The sequence below is a fragment of the Aotus nancymaae genome, unplaced genomic scaffold (assembly GCF_030222135.1).
Source record: "Aotus nancymaae isolate 86718 unplaced genomic scaffold, 86718_ANA_hifiasm-v0.15.2.pri h1tg000014l, whole genome shotgun sequence".
Lineage (NCBI taxonomy): Eukaryota > Metazoa > Chordata > Mammalia > Primates > Aotidae > Aotus > Aotus nancymaae.
This window is the reverse complement of record NW_026988425.1, coordinates 36,260,401-36,286,313: the sequence shown is the minus strand read 5'-3', so window position 1 is coordinate 36,286,313 and position 25,913 is coordinate 36,260,401. Positions and strand designations below refer to the sequence as shown.

The window sequence follows — 25,913 nt, the reverse complement described above, 5'->3', positions numbered from 1 at the left end:
CCTTCATTTCATTGTGTATGCAGTCAACATTCAAGAGCCAGTTGTTCAGTTCCCATGAAGCTTTGCGGTTCTGAGTTAGTTTCTGAATTCTGAGTTCTAATTTGATTGCACTGTGGTCTGAGAGAGTGTTTATTATGATTTCCGTTCTTTTGCATTTGCTGAGGAGTGATATACTTCCAATTATGTGGTCAATTTTAGAGTAGGTGTGATGTGGTGCTGAGAAGAATGTGTATTCTGTGGATTTGGGGTGGAGAGTTCTGTAAATGTTTATTATGTTTGCTTGGTCCAGGTCTGAGTTCAAGTCCTGGATATCTTTGTTAATTTTCTGTCTCATCAATCTGTCTAATATTGACAGTGGAGTGTTAAGTCTCCTAATATTATTGTGTGGGAGTCTAAGTCTCTTTATAAGTCATTAAGAACTTGCTTTATGTATCTGGGTGCTCCAATATTGGGTGCGTATATATTTAGTATCGCTAGTTCTTCTTGTTGCATTGATCTTTTTACCATTATGTAATGTCCTTCTTTGTCTCTTTTGATCTTTGTTGGTTTAAAGTCTATTTTATCAGAGACTAGGATTGCAACTCCTGCTTTCTTTTGCTCTCCATTTGCTTGGTAAATCTTCCTCTATCCCTTTATTTTGAGCCTTTGTGTATCCTTGTATGTGAGATGGGTTTCCTGGTTACAGCACACTGATGGGTTTTAGTTTTTTATCCAATTTGGCAGTCTGTGTCTTTTGATTAGGGTGTTTAGCCCATTTACATTTATGGTTAATATTGTTATGTGTGAATTTGATCCTGCTATTTTGATGCTAGTTGGCTGTTTTGCCTGTTGGTTGATGTAGTTTCTTCATTGTGTTGATGCTCTTTACCACTTGGTATGTTTTTGGAGTGGCTGGTACTGGTTGTTCCTTTCCATGTTTAGTGCTTCTTTCAGGAGCTCTTGTAAAGCAGGCCTGGTGGTGATGAAATATTTGAGTAATTCCTTGTTCATAAAGGATTTTATTTCTCCTTTACTTATGAAGCTTAGTTTGGCTGTATATGAAATTCTGTGTTGAAAGTTCTTTTCTTTAAGGACGTTGAATATTGGCCCCCACTCTCTTCTGGCTTGTAGGGTTTCTGCTGAGAGATCTGCTGTGAGTCTGATGGGCTTCTGTTTGTGGGTAACCCGACCTTTCTCTCTGGCTGCCCTTAGCATTTTCTCCTTCATTTCAACCCTGGCGAATCTGCTGATTATGCGCCTTGGGGTTGCTCTTCTTGAGGAATATCTTTGTGGTGTTCTCTGTATTTCCTGGACTTGAATATTGGCCTGCCTTGTTAGATTGGGGAAGTTTTCCTGGATAATATCCTGAAGAATATTTTCCAGCTTGTATTCATTGTCTCCATCACATTCAGGTACAGCTATCACACGTAGATTAGGTCTTTTCACATAGTCTCATCTTTCTAGGAGGCTTTGTTTATTCCTTTTTACCCTTTTTTCTCTAATCTTATCTTCTCGTTTTATTTCATTGAGTTGATCTTCGACCTCTGATATCCTTTCTTCTGCTTGGTCAATTCGGCTCTTGAAACTTGTGTATGCTTCGCAAAGTTCTCATGTTGTGTTTTTCAGCTCCATCAATTCATTTATATTCCTCTCTAAGCTATTTATTCTCGTTAGCATTTTGTCAAACCTTTTTTCAAGGTTCCTAGTTTCTTTGCATTGTGTTAGAATATGTTATTTTAGCTCAGAGAAATTTCTTATTACCCACCTTCTGAAGCCTGTTTCTGTCAATTCATCAGACTCATTTTCCATCCAGCCTTGTTCCCTTGCTGGTGAGGAGTTGTGATCCCTTAGAAGAGGAGAGGCATTCCGGTTTTGGGTGTTTTCATCCTTTTTGCGTTGGTTTCATCGCATCTTTGTGGATTTATTTACCTGTGGTCTTTGTAGTTGTTGACTTTCAGGTGGGGTCTCTGAGTGGACATCCAGTTTGTTGATGATGAAGTTATTTCTTTCTGTATCTTAGTGTTCCTTCTAACAGTCAGGCCCCTCTGCTGTAGGACTGCTGTAGGTCCACTCCAGGCCCTGCTTGCCTGGGGATCACCTGCAGCGGCCTCCTTTCTCTCACTGGGAGCTGCAGTCCAGAGCTGCTCCTAATCAGGCATCTTGGATCCCTCCCAAAAATCATGTTCTAAGTAGTTCAATTGTTGTCACGTTTTTTGTTGAGTAAATACTTTTTTTTTCTTTTTTGGCAGTTCCTACATTCTACCTACTGCAAATCATACTGAACACAAAGTAAGGAATTTCTAATATACGCTAAACTTACATGATATATTTTTTTCTCTTCCAGAGTGTTCCACATGGGAGTATTCCTTTATGTCAATTAAACGGCCTGCGCCAGAAAAGGGGACCAATTCCATCATCTCAAAACTTACCATCCAGTTTGTTTTATCCAGCTCCTGCTGAAAATACTAACCTCTACCTTTTGTCCACACCTTCTGTTGTTCAGGAGGCACCTAGACTTACCCCCCTTGCAAAAACCTTTAGTCCTAGTGATGGTTTTCCCTTGCTTCAGTTTAAGCCTAAGCAAGAATTCAAACCACTTTTCTTACATACAGGGAGTATTCCACAAGTTGCCTTCAAGCCACAACGAAGAGAGACTCGGGGATTACCTGATTCCTTCCAGCCTGATCTGCCACAAAGAGTGGCACAAACTATACCAGCACCCCATTTGAATGTAAGCCAGTGTAATACTGAAGCCAAAAAAAAAGAAGTTGAGCGCAAGATATGGGCAGGAACTGTAATTACAGAAATTTCTAAGCATGTCAACTTGGATCAGTATGTTGGACAAGAAAACTTGAGACCTCAACAGGACTCTTCAGTGTTTATAAAACCAAAAAATCTATTGGATGTTAAGCCAGGGCCCCTTGAGATACCGCCTCACCATTCCTTTGGACTTCCGTTACTATACCTGCCACTTAAACCTCCTAATAGGTTTTCATCAACCTCAAGAGCATCAGTTACCGTTCCCTCAACACTCAACAAACCTGTAGCAGAAGAAAGAAAATACCCAAGCCTGTTACTACTTCATTCACATTTGTCCTCAGAAAATATGGTAATCAGTTTTTGCATCGTAATGGAAAAACAGTGTCCTGCATTTTTTTAAAACCATAAGTACTACATGATCAAAGAAAAGCTCTTACACATAAAAAAATGCTTGTTATAGAAAATAACATATACAAATTGGGCTGAAAATAATGATTGAAGCTGGGCATGGTGGCTCATGCCTATAATCCAAATACTTTGGGAGGCAAAAGTGGGAGGATCACTTGATCCCAAGAGTTTGAGATCAGCCTGGGTAACAGGGAGAGCCTGTCTCTATTTTTAAAAAAAATTGTGTATTTTAAAGGTTTTAGGTCTTTCTATCAATACTGGAATTTACTGGACTCTCATAGATATTTCTGTTACTCCGGGAAGAAATTTGAAGTAAAATTACCAAGTGCTTTGTGTAAGATTCAAACACTGAAAAAAAAAAAGCAAAAAATAATTACCAGATGCTCTTGTTTATGTGTGTGTAGAGTGAGAACAAGTGAACACATGTTGTTAGAGGTTTCTAGCAATTATTATATGATCTTCAAATCTTTCGCAGGTTAAATTTGTTAAATAGACTTATATCTGTGAGTAGTAGTGCATATATTAAAATGGTAGTTTTATAAACCTTGTCCAAGTCCTCTTCAAAGGCATAACTTTTGATTTATGAAATTCAAATGGTGTAGGCTCTAGTTTTGAGGAGAGCAGTACTGTCTTAGGGAGGTAATTGAGTAATGCATTCTTTGGTGTACTTTTATGATTTGAAGATGGTACTGGGAAAATAAATGGTTATTCCTTTACTTACCATGCCTACTTTTCTTCTGAACCTATAATGAGGAGAAGAAGAAAGACTAAAAGGAGTGGAACAGTAGATATTTTAAGAAAAATTCTTCTAAAACTTTTTATCCAAATAGTATAATGAACTCTCAAGTTTTCATCACCCAATCCCCAAGTCTTCAGGGATTTTCAGCATATTGCTGGTCTTTTGCATTCATGCTTCTGCATCATCCCTGTTGCAAATAATTTCAAGTTAAATGCTGGACATTATATAATTTCACTTATAAGAAGAAAGTTTTTTTGTTTTTTGTTTTTTTTTTTTGAGACAGAGTCTCTCCCTGTTGCCCAGGCTGGAAGGCTGGAATGCAATGGTGCGATCTTGGCTCACTGCAACCTCCGCCTCCCAGGTTCAAGTGATTCTCCTACCTCTGCCTCCCAAGTAGCTGGGATTACAGTTGCGGGCCACATGCCCAGCTAATTTTTTGTATCTTTAGTAGAGATGGGGTTTCACCATGTTGGCCAGGCTGGTGTCAAACTGCTGACCTCAGGTGATCTGCCCACCTCTGCCTCCCAAAGTTCTGGGATTACAACCGTGAGCCACTGCCCCTGGCCAGAGGAAGGATTTTTAATATGGGAATGAAATTAGGAAGATGAGGGCTTCTAAGCTTAATTTCTGAAATAGGATGACCCATTTGAACCTTTGAGCACTTTAAATCACTTTAAATTTTTCTCTAAGATAATGTATACTCATATTACCAGTTTAAGTCAGTTTGTTATATTTGATTTGTTCTTTTACGCAGTTTAAACAAATGTTTTTTTCTTAATTTTTGTTAAAATATTATATAATTGAGTTTACAATTTATCATTCTTATGGTTTCTTTCTTGTAGTGCAGAAACCCACAACTTATCCCGCTTGAAAACCTCATTGCATTTAAACAAAGCCAACAGAAACTAGCACATAATTTATTTGAGCAAGGTGATGCTGGACACCTTCAACTTCTAAAGGTCAAAATAGAACCACCTGAAGTAAGACAAGGAAAGGACAGTAAAAAAAGGCAAGATTTAAGTGAAATTTTATTTGATAATATCATATATCAGCAAGTTCATTATTATTTATAATCACACAGTAACCTGGTTCGTTCTCTTAGGCTATACACAATTGCACATTCAGTTTTCTTTTGAACTGTCATACATCTGAACACACTTTATATGAGGAAAATATCCTATTTTGTGAGACAAATACTATAATTTTTCCCATTTTATTAAGGAATTCTTTCCTACCATTCATAAACTGTAGGATTCTTTTACAGTGTCTGTAATAGGATGAACACTCATCATTTACTGCACAAATATTTGATACGATATCCCATATGCAGCAGTCCTCCCTTATCCCCAGGGATACATGCCAAGACCTTCAGTGGATACCTGAAACTGCAGATAGTACTGAGCCCTATTTTATATTCTGTTTTTTTCTATATATACATACCAATGATAAAGTTTAACTTATAGATTAGGCACAGTAAGCAATGCACAATAACTAGTAATAAAATATTGCAATTATAACTATTGTAGTACAAGTTATATGAATGTGATCTCTTTCTCTCTGTTCCTCAAAATATCTTGTTGCACTGAACTCATCTATTTTTGAACCATGCCTATCTTCGTGCTTCTGCATCTTCCCTGAATGCATGATTGAACTCTGATAACTGAAACCTTGAAAAGTGAAACCACGGATAAGCGGGGACTGTTGCATCATCAAATACTTTGAACAAATTATCTTAACATAGTCTTCAAACTCTTAGAGTAAGCAGGAGAGTAGGTGATAAAAATTGTTGCAGGGCACTAAGAAATGTGTATGTGAAAAGCAAAGCTGTGACTTCTAGTGAAGAGCACTTACTTTAGTGTTTTACCACATGTATTGATGGTAGATTATTACTAAGACTAGAAAATACTTTGAAAATTTTACATTTATCAGACTGTGAAAACTGTTACTAGTGCTCTCTTTCTAGAAATGTTCTGGCTGGGCGCGGTGGCTCATGCCTGTAATCCCAGCACTTTGGGAGGCCGAGACAGGTGGATCACGAGCTCAAGAGATCGAGACCATCCTGGTCAACATGGTGAAACCCCGTCTCTACTAAAAACACAAAAAATTAGCTGGGCATGGTGGTGCGTGCCTGTAATCCCAGCTACTCAGGAGGCTGAGGCAGGAGAATTGCCTGAACCCAGGAGGCAGAGGTTGCGGCGAGCTGAGATCGCGCCATTGCACTCGAGCCTGGGCAACAAGAGCAAAACTCCATCTCAAAAAAAAAAAAAAAAAAAAAGAAATGTTCCTCTTTTTTTCATCTATTCCCTCTTCAAATTAAGTCTTCCCCTTAACATTCCGAGACCTCTTTCCTCCTTGCTATGATTTTGCTGAGGAGACATTAAGTGTGCTTAATGTCTTCAAGTAGACAAATGGAGGTATCTGATAGGGTTTCTGGCACCAGCTTCAAATCTACAGAAAAGAGAGTTAAAAAATTACCTAAGACGTGTAACCCTGTCCTTAGATTCTAGTGACTAACATAGAATAATTGTTTCAGTAGTAGAGGTTCTAGAAATAAATTTCACATTTGATATTTTGCTTATATTTGCTTGTATTTGCAGAATGTCTTGCTAATTTAATTACTTTCTATTGAAAATAATTTATGAACATAATTTTGTTAACTGTATCCCTATATAGGATGATAAATGAAAAGCAAGTGTTGCTATAATTGTAAAAGTATGTTTTATGATATTATATTTAACAGGCAAAGAAGAAGAGTTGAGAAAGAGTTGGAAGAAAAAAGATCTGAGAAACTGAGGAGAAAGCCAAGTGTGACTTTTCGACCAGAGGATTCCATCATTAATAATGATGATTCAGAAATCATTAAGAAACCCAAGGTATTAAACAACTGCTGTAGAGTCTTCCCTGGTTTGCATATATACTGAGTAGTTTGGTATGTCTTTGTGGTTTATCGAGTCCAGTTGCTGGGAGCTTCTGATTGTGATTAGGAGGATCTTTATATCATTCAGTATATCAGTCCCTGCTGCCTCCCTCAACAGAGAAGTAGACATACAATTCTGAATGTGAAAAGCAACTTGAGGCACATCAAAAACTGCAGTTTAGACCATCTGCCTCTGTGGCTTTTTTATATTTGAAACCATCCTTTGCTTATTTCTATGACATCTTAATGTATATGTTATGTTATTTGGGCTTCTCCTAATACAATTTCACCCTTCTCTGAGATTCTGCTAGGATTTCCCAAACAGGTTTGTTGTGTAACCTCTATTTTAAGTCAGATCTTTTTTAAAAATTTAATTTATAATTTTTTTAGAGATAGGGTCTTGCTCTGTTGCCCAGGCTGTAGTGCAGTGGCACAAATATGGCTCACTGCAGCCTCCACCTCCTGGGCTCAGGCTATCCTCCTGCTTCAACCTTCCAAATGGCTTGAACTACAGGTGTGTGCCACCATGCCCAGCTAATTAAAAAATATTTTTTGAGAGATGAGACTTTGCTATGTTGCCCATACTGGTCTCCAACTCCTTACCTCAAGTGATCCTTCCACCTCAGCCTCCTAAAACACGTGGATTACAGGTGTGAGCCACCATACCCAGCTTTAAGTCAGGTCTTTTTATTTTTATTTTTATTTTATTTTATTTTATTTTTTGAGATGGAGTTTCGCTCTTGTTGCCCAGGCTGGAGTGCAATGGCGCGATCTCGGCTCACCGCAACCTCCGCCTCCTGGGTTTAGGCAATTCTCCAGCCTCAGCCTCCCGAGCAGCTGGGATTACAGGCACGCGCCACCATGCCCAGCTAATTTTCTGTATTTTTAGTAGAGACGGGGTTTCACCATGTTGACCAGGATAGTCTCGATCTCTTGAGCTCATGATCCACCCGCCTCGGCCTCCCAAAGTGCTGGGATTACAGGCGTGAGCCACCACGCCCGGCTAAGTCAGGTCTTTTTAAACATACCTTCTACATTTGGTGACTTGTCTGTTTTTGCAACAACAGATTAAATAAACAGAAACATATTAATAGTTTTGTTTACTTTTTTTTTTTTTTTTTTGAGACAGATTCTCACTCTGTCACCCAGGCTAGAGTGCAGTGGTGTGATCGCAGCTCACTGCAACTTCCACCTCCTGGGTTCAAGCAGTTCCCTCCCTCAGCCTTCTAAGTAGCTGGGATTACAGGTGCCTGCCACCACGCCTGGTTAATTTTTTTATATTTAGTAGAGATGGGGTTTCAGCATCTTGGCCAGGCTGGTCTTGAACTCCTGACCTTGTGATCCACCTGCCTCGGCCTCCCAAAGTGCTGGGATTACAGGTGTGACCCACCACGCCCAACCTACATTGGTTTTTAAAAGGCATGCTTTTTCAGTTAGTCCTTAAGAACATGTCTAGAGGCACTTAGTACAAATGTTTGTTGAGTCCATGAAAGATTTTGACAGGATGGCATACTATTTGAGTATCAACTCTGTAGGAGAGAGTTGCACATTGTAACCTAGGAACTTTACATTAATTTGATAATGTTCTTTTTTATTGTTTGGCTTGTGAATTTTCTGAACTCATTTGTGGAGGTACTTCAATAGAGTAAATAATTTGATAGAATAATTATGACTAAAATGATGGAAATTGAACCTATACCTTAGAATTCAGTTTTTGTCACTATTGAGGATTTTTTCCAAAATGATACACATCTTTGAGTTAATCATAAATTAATCATGTGGGAATTCATTTAGGAACAACAAGAACATTGTGATTCCCATCCTTTGGATGACTTCAACATTCCTTTTGGTATGTATGTGTATGATTAATGTCTAAGTTTAGAGTTAAAATTAGCTTTCTAGAAGTATGTGCAATATAAAAATGAGGCTACCTAATTTCTGCCCAGCTGACTACAAATTCAAGGGTTCCTATACTCCACCCCCCTCAACCCAGGTTTGATAATTGACTAGAAAACCCACAGAACTTGGGAAAGCACTTTACTTATGATTACAATTTTATTGTAAAGGATACAACTCAGGAATAGCCCCCTTAACTCAGGTTTAATAATTGACTAGAAAACTCACAGAACTTGGGAAAGCACTTTACTTATGATTACAATTTTATTATAAAGGATACAACTTGGGAACAGCCAAATGGAAGAGATACACAGGGCAAGGCAGTGGTGGGGTGGGCAGCACACTTCCATGCCCTCTCTGGGATGGCCACTCTCCTAGCACATCCATGTATTCACCAACCTGGAATCTCCCTTAACCTGTTTGCTTCAGAATTTTTATTGACTTTTCAGTACATAGGTATAATTGATTAAATCACTGGCCATTGTGATTGAGCTCAATCTCCAGCTCCTTCTCTTTCCCAGAAATGGCAGTAGGATGGGTGAATTGGGGGGTGATAGTTTTATCCCTCTAATCATGTGGTTGGTTCTTCTGGAGACAAGGCCCTATGCTGAAGCTATCTAGGGGCATGCCAAGAGACACCTCTAGTATAAACTTAGGTATCAGAAGGGGCTTGTTAGAAATAACAGACACTCCTATCAGGAAATCTCAAGAGTCTGAGGACCTGTGTACGAGAAACTGGGTCGTTGTAGACCAAATATGTATTTTTCATTATGCCACAGTGTGCCATAATTGATATTCTCTGATTCTATGTAGTTTTCCTGGGTGATCTCCCAGAGAAATCCACAGGTAAACCCAAACTCTCATAGTAGACTTTGAACTTTGATTCTCTGTCCTCTTGAGCTTTTCCACTTGCGTAGAAATTACCTCAGGTACAGCATGTGAATTCTGAATTCATTATTTCTACTCTGCCCCAACTGTTTTTTCCTCCTATGTTCTCTTTCTCCATTTGTGTTAATACTAGCCTAAGCCAGGAACACATGATTCTGAATTCTGTCTTCCCTCTTATCTAGTCAGTAAGCAATTATTAACCTATTTTGCTTCCTTTGTAATTCTTAAATTTATCCTGTTTCCCCATCCCTCACCATTACTAGGTATATGCACTCAAACCTATTTTCCACACACTGCCTAGGTTGTTTTCCTAGAATATAAATCTGACCATATCATTTCTCTGCTTAATAGCTTCTGCTAGATCTCCATTAGCCAGAAGAATATCTAGGTTTCTAAGCTGGGAGTGCAGAGTCCTCAACAGTTTTGGTTTTGATTCTTCCATGTCTTTGAGATTCATACGTAACACTTCATTCAGAAAGCCCATTTTAGGCTGGGTGTGGTAGCTCACACCTTAATCCCAGCACTTGGGAGGCTGAGGTGGGCAGATCACTTGAGGTCAGGAGTTCCAGACCAGCCTGGCCAACATGGCGAAACCCCGTCTCTACTAAAAATACAAAAATAAGCTGGGCGTGGTGGTGGGTGCCTGTAATCCCAGCTATTTGGGAGGCTGAGGCAGGAGAATCACTTGAACCCGGGAGGCAGAGGTTGCAGTGTGCCAAGATTGCACCACTGCATTCTAGCCTGGGTGACAGAGCCAGACTCCATCTCTAAAAAAAAAAGAAAGCCCATTTAAATAACTTCCTGACACCTCATATTTTACTCCTGCTGAGTTAGGTACGGTGCTGCTGGGCTCCTGGTAATACGTTAGCTTCTTAATTACTTCGAATGTTTTGTTATATTTAAGAAATGCTGCAAGATGATAATACTTCAGCTGGATTACATTTCATGGCGTCTGTGAAAAAGAAAGCTATAGGAAGTCAAGATGCAAGTACAAATACAGACCCAGGTAAATGCTGTTTTTCTTTTTAAATAATTCATATATTTTGACACAGTTGAGTTACCTAGACTTCCTTTAAGGCAGTGATTTAAAGGGAATTTTAAATTATGTGATATTATTTACTCCCCTTAGATTTTTCTCTCCAATCGTGGTGTAACCTTTAGAAATCAAATTTATAACTTAAGTAAAACATAATAGAGACTTTTCTTCAAAATTGCCTACATAGACTACATTCTGAGTCAGTAAAAATAATGCTTTGAATTTGGATTCTCTATGTCATTAAGTATCTTTACTGGAATTGCATACCTAAGGTTGGAATGCATGGGACTGTGGCTAGTGAACGTGAGCTAGGAAGAGGATTGGGTTTGGCTCGATGAGGGAGGGGTATATAACTGTGTTCAGTAGTAGAAGAAATAAGTGTTAGAGGACCTATTATTTAGGATGTTTCCTGACAAATTTCCTCTTCAATATTACTTATCATTATGAATAGCATCTTGAATAGTGCTCTACCCATTATATCATAGTAATTCTTTTTTATGACTTTTAGTAAACAGTTTAACTGTGTACCGAACCTTGTAAGTGCTTTTTAGCCTTTCTAACTTTATCTTATGTTTTAAAAATGTAATCATTGTAGAATATTTGGGTAATTTAGCAATCTCTGAAGATGATGAAAATTAACCATAATCACACCACTTAGCAATAACAGTTTGATACTGTTTTTTCTTTTAGTCTTTTGTGCATTTTACATAGTTAGATACAGCATATAGCACAGATGTCATCCCTTACTATCTAAACACTCATTGTCCAGATATTATTACCATCTTCTCTAGCTTTTTCATGAGAGTTTAATTTAATCCTCCTGGGTCCCAATGTTGTTTTTTTCCAAGTACCGGGATGCTCTTAAATTAGAGTGTATCTTTAACATATTATTTCTTTGGTTATTTGTATCATAGAATGTTTGCCGTAGTGTTGAAGGCAATTCATCTCTAATGCGTTCAGTATTATTGCATATTGCATGCTAACTAATGAATTAAATGAATATTAATCAAATAGTGATATTTAAAATGCTTTATATGTAGTAATACTTGATGGGTTGTTATTTAAGTATTTAAGAGTTGCTTAATGATGTTTGGGAAAATTAGATGGGCTAGGACCCCTTTTTTTTCTTCTATTTGAATTACTGTCATACAGCCTCCTGGAATCAGAAAATTCACTATCTAGCACATTTGCAAGAGTGGATTAGATTTGGATAACAAGGGATACCTGTATTTTGTATCCTGTTCATTTCACTTTGATTTATACATATGGCAAACGTCCCTATGATTTCAAAAAAGTACTTTGTAATCATATTCCTTCTTCCAGCCATGCCATAAAATATTTTACCAGTTCTTATTGTTAAATACTTAAGACAGTTTCCAGTTTTTTCTCCTATAAATTGTGCTTCAGTGAGTACCTTCCTGCATAATAGACGTTTTGGTTATTACTACGATTTAGCTAATCTTTTTAACTTTGCCAATCTGATAGGTCAAAAAAGTCATTATTTTAATTTGTATTTTTTTATGAATAAAGTTGAGCATGTGTAAAATGTTTTTGATATAAATGATGACTCTGCATTTGAGAAAAATTTTTTTTTATGAGACAGAGTCTCGCTGTGTTTCCCAGGCTGGAGTGCAGTGGTACAATCTTGGCTCACTACAACCTCCGTCTCCCAGGTTCAAGTGATTCTCCTGCCTCAGCCTCCTGAGTAGCTAGGTGACCTCCACCATGCCTCGCTAATTTTTGTATTTTTAGTACAGACAGAATTTCACCATGTTGGCCAGGCTGGTCTTGAACTCCAACTGATTTGCTGTCCTCGACCTCCCAAAGTGCTGGGATTACAGGCTTGAGCCACCATATTGGAACTGAGAAACATCCTTAAATGTTCATTATCTAAGCCTTGAGAAAGCCTTGGAGGTTCACTTCTTTTGTTGCAAAGTAGTTTATCAAAGTTGGCAGCTATTTGCTGAGTCTGCCATTCATCTAGGTGAAGGGCCAAGATAAGAATAATAATAAAATCTGAAATTTACATTAATTATTTAAAATTACATTTTTAAGCTGTCATTCTACTTTTCTGCTTATCACCTTTTATGCATAATATCTAATTATATTCATATATTTTAATTTTTTCTTGTGTTTGTGACTTTTTTTTGTTTTCTCTTTTTGTCTTAAGTTTTTAAATATATTATAGTACAAGATAAGGAAGCTACTTCTCAGGAAGTTGTTTCTGAATGTGGTACCAAGCAACAAATTATTTCTTGCACACCAGGTGTGATTTCTTTTTTTTTTTCCAAGAATGGTTTGACTTATTAAAGATTATATCTGCATGCCAAAGCTAGTCACTATCCCCCATAAAAAAAGCAGTTAAGCCAATCAATTAAGAGAGAGAGAATGATTTAAGTATTTTTCTTTTTGTTTTTTAACATCTATTTGTTAGTAAGATTTAAATATTTTTCTTTTCCTTTTTTTTCTAGTTTTAAGTGGTTTAAATTCAAGCTTTGGTAACAAGTACTCAATATGAGTTACATTTGAAAATACTGCCTTATTGAAAATACAATGCTAGAAAATAAGGTTAGAGACCCAGAATAAAAGGCACAGAGTTAAACTATCTGCTGATCTGCTGTGACAGGCCTATGTATTTTACTGTTCCATAAGAAGCAAATAACTTTTGTGAAATTTAAATGTTAAAACACTTTAAGTGGTAAAATTTGTTTATGGCCTCTGTGAATATACTACACACCACTGAATGATACCCTTTTAAAGAATGTGAATTATATGTCAATAAAGCTGTCAATAAAAATAAGTAAATAATAAGAAACTGTTCAAAGTTAAAAAAAAAATTATAGGTTAATCTCTTAAAAGCTGGTTTTGTTGAAATTTTCTTAAATGAAGTAGACAAACATGACTGAATATATCTGATATGGAAATAGATTTTAGCATTTTCTTGATGTAAGTTAGTACTTTATTGTTCTTGTAAATCATTCATATGAGAAAAACAAGTCAGCCTGCATTCAATTATGAATTACTCCAAATTGCCCTTAGAATAGAATAGAATTTGCTTTAATTATTTATACTCAAGCCAGTTCTACTTAAAGAAACACAATTTATGTTGTTTGTTGCTAACTAGTTCATACAAACTTGATGATTTGGAGCTGTTTACAGCCTTTTTTAATGTTCCTGATTATTCCTTTTTTAATTTTCAGAAAATGAGCCTTCAAATGCTCCTCAGCTCTTGGTCCCAGATGTATATCTAAATCTGAAACTTTCCACTGAAATATCAGAGAAACCTTTGTCACCCTCAGCACCTCATACAGTAACAAACTCGGTTTGTATTTTATTCAAAAGTTTTAATAATACCTTTGTGCTAAAATGTATTATGGTCATCTAGACATTATTCAATTGTGTAGGTGAAATGAGGCTAAAAATCTCATCTGTGTAGCTTTGTAGTAAGGGTTAAAAAAATTAATTTAAGCATTATGCCAAAAATATTGTAAATTAAGACCAATAATACTTCTGCTCTTTTTCCTAAGTTAGGCATATACAGGCTCTTCTTGCCTTGTTATTAATAAGAATGAAGAATTAAGCTTTTTTGGGGGGCAGAGTGACCATATAGAGTAAAAAGAATGTAACCCTCTTTGATTTTGTGTGTTTTGGCTCAGGTTGGACATACTTATATAAATGTGATTGACATTGAAGCTGATGATCTTCTACAGGAATTACCTGTGAGAGAAAAGCCTTCAAATGGTAATGTTATCAAACAGCAAAGTGATCATCTAGAAGTTCCATCATCTGCAGAGTTACATTATATGGCAGCTTCAGTTACTAATGCTGTTCCTCCACATAATTTTAAGAGTCAAGGTAATTTTTTCCTACTTTTAAAACAAATATGATTTGAAAAGTTCTTTAATATAGCATTGTTATCCCTACTCATATCTCTTACCTCTCCTCCTACAAGACCACTGTATTTTTGGATGTTTATATTCACAGAAATGTTCTGTTAATCTTCTAATTACCTTGTTTAGAAGTTTATAATCAGCCTTTGAGTGCTTTTCATATTCTTGATAGAATCAACCAGTTCCACTATGGATTTATTTTCTAAACCTGCAGAAGTGACTCCCGCTTGTCTAGATGGAAAAAGCTTGAGAGCAGGCATTACTGAAGTGAAAGAGCCTAGTGTCACCTCACCTGCACCATCAGACATACAGCAGAACAAAGGTAAACAGCCAAGATGTATAGCATGACCCTCTCTTGAATTACTGTTATATTAGAAACAAGTACCAAAACTTGATAATTGCAAAAGAAACCAGAAAAAGGGTTGTCCCTTGCTAAGGAGCATGGGGGCAAGTAGGTAAATGAAAAAGAGACATGATTCCAAAGCTAGGACCCATGGATATTTTGCAAGAAGTCACAGATCTGTTTATGCATGTATATTTTCTCAATAAGGCTAAAAATAAATATTTTGTATGAGTTCATGAGTGTTTTGATGTTAAAAAGCAATTCTCATATTTTAAAAGGTGAGAAATTCTCAAATAGCACACAGAAAATATACAGGCATGGTAGCCAACAGTACTTTTTTTCCCAACTTTTATTTCAAATTTGGGATACATGTATAGGTTTGTTACATAGGTATATTGCATGATGCTAAAGTTTAGGGTATGATTGAACCCATCGCCCAGGTAGTGAGCATAGTACCCAGTAGGTAGTTTTTCATCCCTTCCCTTCCTCCCTCCCTCCCTGTCTTGTAGTCCCCAGTGTATGTTGTTTCCATCTTTATGTCCAGGTGTATGCAATTCAATAGTACTTAAATCAGTTTTATAGTCAGATTGCATTATGGTAACTTTTTGCAAGATTTAGAAGACTATATATATATATTTGAAACTTTTAATAAACTACATATATATATATATATTTGTTGTTGTTGTTTTTTAGAGACAGAGTCTTGCTGTGCTATCCAGGCTGGGGTACAGTGGTGTTATCATAGTTCACTGTAGCCTTGAACTCCTTGGCTCAAGAGATCCTCCTGCCTCAGCCTCCCAAGTAGCTAGGAGGATTACAGGCACACACCACCATGCCTAGCTAATTTTTAAATTTTTTTATAGAGACAGAGTCTCACTATGTTGCCCAGGCTGGTCGTAACTCCTGGTCTCAAGTGATCCTCCTACCTCAGCCTCCCAAAGTACTAGGATTATAGGCATGAGCCACCACACCCAGCCTAGAATATCTCTCCACCACCTGAAGCTAGTACATCCTGTGACTGGTTAGATTAATCCAATATGCAATCAGACTTTGTGCAACAGAGACCTAAGTCTCCCCTAGGTTCCACAGAAGTTGTGAGGCATGGACCTAGCCAGCCCTGCGGTTGAAAGATGCGTGGGTGCAGAGTCTAGCTCTGTTTGATTATTGTGTAATGACAGTGGGCACTTAGGAGACATGAGAAGCAAGGAAGGGTTGGGTGGCAGGGAAACTTCACCTCAGGACATGTTAGGGCATGTGTATTACAGCTGCATATACAAACAGGTGCCAGTATTTCAGATTTTAAAGGCTTTGTCTTCTCTCTCCTGTCATGGGGCTGCTAAGGTGCATGGGTGTATGATGGAGGATGTATGAAGCTAGCAATCTTTCAGACAAGGGAAGTATGTGGGAAACTGAACAGAACCTGGCTTTTAGATTCAAATAGAACAGACATGGATTTGAATCCCAGCTCTGTCACTTAATAGTTTAGATACTTTTTACAAATCAATTAACCTTCTTTGGGATCCTCGCTTGTATGTCTGTAGGACACACCTCAGAGGGTTGTCATGAAGAACATCAAGCCAAGCGTCTCTGGCTGCTTAGGTACCCTGTTAGTTTCCTTTCATTTTCCTACCAATCAACTTTTGAAGTTCTGGCAGACTGGAAGTAGATTTATCTCTCTGTGACCCCTGAGTATCTTAGGCCAGCATTACAAATGACCATAAACTACAGGTTAATTTCCTTTATCAGTGAGACCGGGTTTATAATCAACCTTTTGGGAGGCTCCTTACATGGGGAGAATGCCTGGTCACAAAGATTTGTTAGTGGACCCTTCTACTCTAATTACAGAGAATAACTTTAAAAAATAAAGTTTTGGCCAGGAGCGGTGGCTCATGCCTGTAATCCCAGCACTTTGGGAGGCCTAGGCGGGTGGATCATGAGGTCAAGAGATGGAGACCACCCTGGCTAACATGGTGAAACCTTGTCTCTACTAAAAATACAGAAATTATCTGGGTGTAGTGGTGGGCGCTTGTAATCCCAGCTACCTGGGAGGCTGAAGCAGGAGAATCGCTTGAACCCGGGGGGTAGAGGTTGCAGTGAGCTGAGATTGTGCCACTGCATTCCAGTCTGGCAACAGAGTGAGACTTAGTCTCAAAAAGAAAAAAAAGTGAAGTTTTATATTTTGAAATTAAATTCTGTCACTTTACGTAACATACTTTATTATTATTTTTTTTTTCGAGACAGTGTCTTACTCTGTCACCCAAGTTGGAGTGCAGTGGTGCAGTCTCGGCTCACTGCTACCTCTGCCTCCCAGGTTCAAGCGACTCTAATGCCTCAGCTTCCCGAGTAGCTGGGACTACAGGGATGTGCCACCGCACCTGACTAGTTTTTATATTTTTAGTAGAGGCAAGGTTTTGCCATGTTGACCAGGTTGGTCTCGAACTCCTGACTTCAACCAGTTCACCCACCTCGGTCTCCCAAAGTGTTGAGTTTACAGGCATGAGCCACCAAGCCTGGCCCATAACATACTTTAAAAACTCAGAATATAGTCACACATTAGAGTTGAATGGAATTTACATTACAGAAAAAGGTGAGGAGGGGGAGGGACAAGGTTGCTACATATATAAAACAAAAAACCAAACAAACAATAAGTTTCTGTTTTAGTGAGACCTGCTCACTATTTTTTGAATGACAGTTGCATCTTATTTTGGAAGTCATCTTCCATTAGGAATATCATCAGTAATAGCAAGCAGAGTTTTGCTGGGCCTAGGAAGAGCATTGCAGGGTCAGTGGAACTCAGTATTTAACCTTCTTGGGTGGGTGATTTTTCCCTGAGTCAGTGGAAGCAGAGCAGGTTCTCCAGAAAGGGAAGCTAGTTTCATTATATATTGAGGACATTCTGGGTTTTGAGCATGTCCTTCTCTTTTGCTGTATTTTCTACTTGGAAGTTTGTATGCATCATATTTTTTAATGAGAGTGATTAAAGGACATGTTTCAGGCTGCTGAGAAACAGGAAGGATAGATACATGTAAAGTACTGTGAGAGTCAATTTAAAAAGGGTAGGGCTGAAACAGGTAGGGAAAGATTATATAACTGCCATTGCCAATATTAGCATTTACTGTTGTCTTATCATGGGAAGGTTCATCTTAGACTGGGACTGAAATACAATAAGCACTATTTATATTTTTTTAGACATTTAGAATTTTCAGAGTATTTTGCCACATAATTTTATCTTCACAAAACATTGAAGTTAGGTGGGGCAGGCATCATAATCTTCATTTGCCTGACTTTTCATTCAATAAACATGAAGTTAAAGACCAGATACCAGGGCTAAAGAAGAGAGAAGCACCAGGCTCTCAGCCTGTGGGCATGCCTATAGGGAAAAGCGGGGAAGGCAGACATAAAAAGAGATGATTATGATACAGCTTGGTAAGTTCTGCAGTGACAGGATGAATGAGATTCTTGTGTAAGAAAGCATGGAATTCATCTCAGGGGATGATTGGGGCTATTTAGAGGAGAGACACCTAAATGGAATCTTAAAGGAAAGTAGGTTTTAGTGAGAGAATGGGCCTTCAAACAGAGAGAATAGATTTTGCAGTAACTTAGAGGTTTGATAGAACTTGCTTAGTTTGAGAAAAAGTTTGGCTGGGTATGGTGGCTCACACCTGTTCTCCTAGCACTTTGGGAGGCTGAGGCAGGTGGATTGCTTGAGCTCAGGAATTTGAGACCAGCCTCGGCAACATAGTAAGACCCTGTCTCTACAAGAAGTAGAAAAATTAGCCAGGTGTCCTGGCACACGCCTGTAGTCCCAGCCACTCGAGAGGCTGAGGCAGGAGGATTGTTTGAGTCCAGGAAGCAGAGGTTGCAGTAAACCAAGATCTCACCACTGTACTCCAGCCTGGGTGCTAGAGTGAGACCATGTCTCAAACAAAAGAAAAAAAAATTAAAGTTCATTATTCTTGGAGTCAAAGAGAGTAATATTTTGTTTGTTTGTTTAAAGAAATAGCAAGAGATGAAGCAGGAGAAGTAGAGGAAAGATTATATGTCCCATTGTCTGTCATATGGAGGCATTTGAACTTTTAAGGTGAAGGCACTGAAGACATGAAGAGTTTTGGACAGAAAAGGAACATGATTTATGTTTTTGAAAGGTCTCTCTGGGTCTGGTGTGGAAGATGGACTAGATAGCATAGAGATAAATTACAGATAGGGATATGATTTGGGGTCTATTTATTGTGAAAGCTTTAGCCAAGTAATGATATTCGGAATGTTGGTGTTTAGCAGGTAGAATCATCAATTTTTGTGAATTTGGATCTGAAGGAAAGAGAGGAGCCTCGAGTGACTTTCTGGTCTCTGGCTTGGGAAACTGAATGGTAGTGATATTTGCTGAGCTGTGGAACAAGGAAGAGGGAGCAATTTGGAGGGGCAGAAGCAGTGAATTAATTTTGATACACTTATGGGACAACCTAACTGGGATGTCCAGTATATAAGGAGCTGAAACTCAGAGAGAGTGCCATATGGATTTGGGAGTCACCTTTCATCAGTGACATAACTCAGAGAAAGTGGAAAGAGTGAGTAGAGAAGTGAGTTGAGGCTGGCAGCCCAGAAGTACTGATGGGTAAAAGGAATGGATGGCAGAAAAGACTAAGAAGTATGAGTAATACAAGGAGGAGGAGACCCAGACATAAGAAGAGTGCATTTAAAAAAGGTGTTGCCGACCAGGCACAGTGGTAATTCCAGCAGTTTGGGAGACTGAGGTGGGAGGATTGCTTGAGCCCAGTAGTTTGAGAATAGCCTGGGTGACTGAGCGAGGCTCTATCTCATTTAAAAAAAAAAAAAAAAAGAGGTGTTACAAATTTGGGAGAAGAATCAACTGAGTTTAAGAATAAAGAGAGTCATTGGCTTTGATTTTGGTCTTAGGAGGTTTAACATTTGCCTGAGAGCCCATATAAAGTCAGTAATAGCCAACATTAGGCCCGTCTATTAATGTGTGTGGCTTTTGGTTTTCAAGTAGAATTTGAAAAAGTCATAAAAATATTAAAGTTGCATTTTGATGAAGTATATGTTTGTAGCAAGGGATAAATGTAATATTAAGGCTGCCTTATGTGTGGAGCTTTGTTGTAGTAATTTCTGTATTCTTATCTCAGAAGTCAAGACGCTGAAAAGGAATTTTTAAGTATATTAAAACTGATTTGGAAGGTAGTGTTGTGTTGGTTTAAAATGTAGTCATAAAAAATGAGATCATCAATAATACCTCTTCTTTAATTATAAATTCTGCTTTTACTTTTATTAATATTTAGATCTGCCAAAACCAGAATTCCAATTCAAAGGACAGAGCACAAAGCCAGACTCTGCAGAAGATTATTTGTTACGGAAACTGCTGCAAGGTATCTCTGCAGCTCGCCCTGCACCAAGCTCTACAGCTCACCAACTAGAGCATCTCACTGCTAAGCTTCAGAAAATTGATGAGCAGCTGCTAGTAATACAGAACATTGCTGAAAACATAGAGCAGGATTTCCCCAAGCCTGAAATGCTAGATCTACATTGTGATAAGGTAGACTACCATTATTTTTACTTTTTTGTTTGCAACTGAATTATGATTTGTAGTGTGATATAACTTTGGATACTTGATATTTCAAAATAATGGGAAATTTGATTTCTTTAAGCTAGGGTTTTTCAACCTCAACACTATTGACCTTTGAGCCAGATATTTCTTTGTTGTAGAGGACTGTCCCATGCATTGTAGGATATTTGGCAGCATCTCTGGTCTCTACCCAATAGCTTTCAGTTGCTCTGCTCCTTAGTTGTAACAATAAAAAATGTCTCTAGATAATGCCAAGTGTTCCTTGGGAGCCAAAATCACCCTCACAAATACAAAGCTTACCTTAAGCTTTTAAGAAGTAAACCCATGTATAATGCTGTTACCATAAAATGAGTTGGAAAATACTACTCTTTCTTCTATATCTTGGGAAAATTTTTTATAGAATTGGTACTATTTCTTCCTTAAATGTTTGGTAGAATTCAGTGAAGCCATCTGAGCTTAAAAGTTTTGTTTATTGGGACATTTTAAAGTATAAATTTACTTTCTTCTGTAGATATACGACTATAAGCTGATCTTCTACTCTAAATAAAGCTTTTTCTAGAGTCCCCCACACACAAAAAGGAAGTAAACCCATGCTTCCTACCAATAAAAAAAAAGTATGTGAATTATGGAACTAGAATGTGATTTTAAAGGAACCTCACTTGTAATTATCATTTTCCTCTGAAAGATTTTTATAATTTTACAAATATTATTGTCCTTATATTTGGAGTTTTTGTCAGTTTTACATATTTTATGTAAGTTAGTAATCAGTTCCTTAGAAAGTTTTCATATCTTCTTTTCTTTTTATTCTTGAGTCATAGCCTTGCTCTGTTATTCAGGCTGGAGTGCAGTGATGCGATCATGGCTCACTGCAGCCTCGACGTCCCAGGTTCAAGCAATCCTCCCATCTCAGCCTCCCGAGTACCTGGGACTATAGGTGTGTGCCACCACACCCAGCTAAGTTTTTAAAATTTTTTGTGGAGACAAGTTCTCGCTATGTTGCCCAAACTAGTCTCTAACTCTTGGCCTCAAGCAGTCTTGCCTTGGCCTCCCAACATGCTGGGATTATAGATATGAGCCACCACACCAGCCTAGTTTTCTGTATCTTTAAAAGGTAGTCATTCACACCTGTAATCCCAGCACTTTGGGAGGCTGAGGTGGGCAGATCACAAGGTCAGGAGATTGAGACCATCCTGGCCAACATGGCGAAACCCCGTCTCTACTAAAAATACAAAAATTAGCTGGGTGTGGTGATGTATTCCTGTAGTCCCAGCTACTCTGGAGGCTGAGGCAGGAGAGTTGCTTTAACCCAGGAGGTGGAGGTTGCAGTGAGCTGAAGATGGTGCCACTACACACCAGCCTGGCAACAGAGTGAGACTCCATCTCAAAAAAAAAAGGTAGTCATAAAAAAATAAATGTTTATATATAATGGTAGTTAAAATAGGAAGTCTCAAAAATTAATTATTTTGCACATTTTGTCCTTTTTTAAAAGGAAGAACAATTTATATCATGAAGATTAAAGAACAAATATTATGTTACAAAAAATAGGTTAAATGAGACCATGGTTGGGTGCTTGAGGCCAGGAATTTGAGATCAGCCCAGGCAACATAGTAAGACCTCATTTCCACAAAAATAGTAAGTCGGGCATGGTGATGTGTATCTGTAGTCCTAGCTACTCAGGAGGCTGAGGTGGAAGGATCACTTGAGCCCAGGAGTTCAAGGCTGCTGTAAGCTATCATTGTGCCACTGCACTGTAGCCTGGGTGTTGGAGCGAGACCCTGCCTCTTAAAAAAAAAAGTTAAATGTCTTAAAGTCTAATATTGGGAAATGCAAAATAGTCTACAGGATAAGAATTTCATTACTGACTTACCTTACAGATATTCCAGGCTGCTAGTATGTTGACATTTTTAAAAATGTCATTTTTTAGCTTTATAGTATGTCTTCAATCCAAACATTTAACACATACTTAGAAATTAAGATTAAGCATATGTGAAGCTATACTGAAAGGATATGAGGCAGGACTACTGCTAATTAAAAATATTAATACTAAGTAATGATATTATCATGCTTATTTGGTTTGTTCCCCTGGTTTTTTTTTGTTTTTGTTTTTTGGTAGAGATAGGGTTTTACCATGTTGCCCAGGCCAGTCTCCAACTCCTGGGCCCAAGTGATCCTCCCACCTCAGCTTCCCAAAGTGCTGGGATTACAGGTGTAAGCCACCCTACCTGACCTGCTTTCTGTTTTGTTAACCCAGACTTAGATCTTTAGATCTGTCACATCCAAATAAATGTTCAGCATCAAAGCAGTTGCTGGAACTCCTTACTTCAAAGAACCTCTTTTGAAATTGCCGTCTGAGCTAGTTTAGTAATCATTATCTACAGCTAGATACTTGATTTATGCCCAAATCTAGTCTTGATCCTGGCTTGCTAACTCTCACAAGAGTTTATAAATCATTAATTTCTTCAACAAACATTTATTGAGCATCTACTGCATATTAGGCCCTATGCTAAGTTCTGGGCATAGAAAGATAAATAAGGCATAGTACCTAGTCTCAAGGACTGTAAAATCTAATAAAAGAAGGCAGATGTATACACCAATAAATACATATGTACTGGGTGTAATGAGAACACATAGGTATGCCTGGCCTGTTGTGACTAGACGGGGTAAGTAAAGCTGTGGCAATGGTGAAGGCTTTGTAGAGGTGACTCTTGAGTTGGTAATGAATTGATATTCATCAGTTAATTAAGGAAGGGCTGACAAAATATTGTGAGTAAAGGAGAAAGGTGTCAAATGGCATAGAGTGTTTGGAGAGCTGTATAAGCATTACTTAGAGATAGAAGTTAGTGAGACTGGACTTCAAGATACCTGGCAGTAGAAGTAGGAGTGGGGAGACAAGGAGGAACAGAAAGCATTGTTTACCATGTCAAGCGATTGGGATTTTATCCTATAAGCAGGCAGTAGGAAACCAATGAAGAATTTTAAACAGTGAAGGGAGATGATCAGATATGCAGACAGTAGTATGGAGGGTAGATTGGAAAGGATAAATCTGGGAACAAGGAGACCACGGGTCACAGTGGTTCCAAATCTGACTGCCCATTAGAATCAACTAGGAAACTTGTTAAGAATGTGGATTCCTGGGCCCCATTTCCCTGAAATTCTGATTTTAAGTAGGTCTGGGTAGAGCCCAGGAATCTGTTATTAACAAGCTTCACAAATGATTCTTATGCTTCTAGCTCCATACCAGATCCACTGATAAGTGCTTGAGATACACTAAATATCCAAGGCAGGAAATAACAATATGCCTGAATTTGGGCAGTAAGAATGGAGGGAAGGCATTCACAGGACTTAGAGATTGATAAGCTGTGGGAAGGTGAAGAAGACAACAATTCACAGTGTTGTCCAGATTCCAGCCTGAGTGAATGGTGGAGCCATTTTCCAAACTAAGGAAGAATTGTGTGTGAGAGCACGCGTATTGCGGGAAGCAGGCACATTGATTTCTGTCAGGGACATGATACATTTAAGGTACTGTAAGATAAGTAGGCAATTCCTCAGAAGCAGCTGAGGAGCTACAACTGGGCTTTAAGATACAGATTTTGGAGTAATCAGTTAGGAGGAAGTTCAAACTATGATAGCATAGGCACCCCTCAGGGAGAGCAGATGGAGGAGAAAAGAAGAAGGTAAAGAATCTTGTGGAAACATTTCCTTGTAAGGATGGAGATTCAATAAGACTCGAGAACAGTCTGAAGTTGTAAGAGACTCAGGAGAAAGCCAGCCAAAGCAGGAGTTGCAGGAGGGAATTTCTACATATCTGAGTCCATTAAGTGTAGGGTCACAGCCCTACAGGGTCATGGGGTATCCTCTATTGCTGTGCTGAGGCGCAGGATCCGAGAAATAGAGACAGGACACAGAAGGACAAAGAAAGCGCAGCTGGGCTCGGGGGGCCACGCCATCTATAAGCAGAGACAGGTGAGGCCCCAAATGTCCAGAAGCATCTGTATTTATTGGGTATACGTTAGGAGGCAGGGTAGTGAGTGAGGTCATCTTTAAGGATAGTGATAGGGTCGTTAGCAATAAACAAGGAGTCCACCCCCATTAGGTCACCTAGGCTAGGAGGTGGGCAGTGCGCAGCAAGGGATCCATCTCCATTAGGTCACCGAGGCAAGGAGGTGGGCCATGTGCAGCAAAGAGGGTGCAGTGTGCAATGTATCTATGGGCACGCTACTTCTAAGAATATCTGTAGGAGGATGCTTTGAGTCACACAGCAGTGACAGAGCTGACAGGGTCTACCACCACCTGCTGGCAGCTTCCAATGATTTCTATAGGAGGATGCTTTTGAGCCAGCACAGTAACAAGAGCTGATAAAGTTCAGTCACCAAGGCGTGATTATACTGGAGGGGTTTTAAGCCCTCTGACACTTCCGGGATTGCTGGTCTGAAGGCAGCCTTCCACAATAACTGGATGCAAGGTACTACAACTCTTTTATCAGGAGGAGTGGCTCTTGCTCCAAGCCTGCCATACAGTGGGTATCTTTATGATACTGAACACTGCCACCTGGGCCATGGATTCTTGTCCTGGTATAACTGTTTTTCCCTGAAATCATACTCTGTACCATTTCTGCTCTAGATATTCCTCCAACTGTAAGCTGCTTATTCCTTAATTCATACTCTGTACCGTGTCTGCTCTAGGCATTCCTCCAACTATGAGCTAAGATAAAATTATATTTAGGGAAATAACTGAGTGGTAAGATATTCTTCAGGCACTAATTCTACAAACTAATATATGATTATATATAAAGGATTATATAAACGGAAATAACTGAGTAGTAACACTATAAACTAAAATATTCTTCAGGCACTAATTGTGCTGGGAATCTGCTTAGCTCTCCTTCCTCGGTGCCTAGATGGGGGGGTTACCCACAATTAAGCATTTGGACTGCTTTTGCATGTCAAGATCACTTAGATGCTTTTTAAAAGTATACATTCTATCCCTGCTGAATCTGTTGGGGAGGTGGAGGTGGCTTGGCATTTTAAAAAGGCTCCCAAAAATTCTGATAGGGCTTCTCTCTCAAGCCTTTTAAGATTTGAAGGTAGGGACAATGTCTTTTGCTACACATGTCTTTTGTAGCTACATATGACATGTACACATGTCATTTGCTACACAATGTCTTTTGCTACACATGGCAGGCATTTAATAAATATTTGCTTAATGGTTGTCTTTGCTGTCTTTGTTTTGACTCTGGCAGTAATAAAATCACACTTATACACTAAAGATTCACCACTAGAACAGTTATTTATAATTGTAGTACAAGGTTGGGAGACAATTTCAAAGGAAGGGTTCCAGAAGTGTTTGCTCAAAGTCCCTAAGTAGTTCCCTCTTATTTGCAGTTTTATTTTCTGAGGTTTCTGTTACCCTCTGTATAATATAAGAAGATATTTTGTGAGACAGAAACCACATTCACATAACTTTGATTACAGTATATTGT

General features: G+C 38.5%; 1 protein-coding gene across 13 annotated transcripts in view; it reads left to right on the top strand.

Annotated features, from left to right (window-relative positions):
• CPLANE1 (ciliogenesis and planar polarity effector complex subunit 1) overlaps positions 1 to 25,913 on the top strand; it is a 155,953-nt gene that overhangs the window by 88,081 nt on the left and 41,959 nt on the right. For 9 of the 13 annotated variants that reach the window (XM_012460001.3, XM_012460002.3, XM_012460003.3 and 6 more), the window contains 10 exons: positions 2,324 to 3,088; positions 4,729 to 4,895; positions 6,627 to 6,759; positions 8,598 to 8,652; positions 10,492 to 10,593; positions 12,794 to 12,889; positions 13,824 to 13,945; positions 14,280 to 14,478; positions 14,686 to 14,835; positions 20,151 to 20,404. In XM_012460001.3, coding sequence (XP_012315424.2) covers positions 2,324 to 3,088; positions 4,729 to 4,895; positions 6,627 to 6,759; positions 8,598 to 8,652; positions 10,492 to 10,593; positions 12,794 to 12,889; positions 13,824 to 13,945; positions 14,280 to 14,478; positions 14,686 to 14,835; positions 20,151 to 20,404 — 2,043 coding nt within the window. The remainder of the gene's footprint in view (positions 1 to 2,323; positions 3,089 to 4,728; positions 4,896 to 6,626; positions 6,760 to 8,597; positions 8,653 to 10,491; positions 10,594 to 12,793; positions 12,890 to 13,823; positions 13,946 to 14,279; positions 14,479 to 14,685; positions 14,836 to 20,150; positions 20,405 to 25,913) is intronic. The other 4 variants (XM_012460005.3, XM_021671859.2, XM_012460010.3 and 1 more) reach the window with 4 other exon arrangements.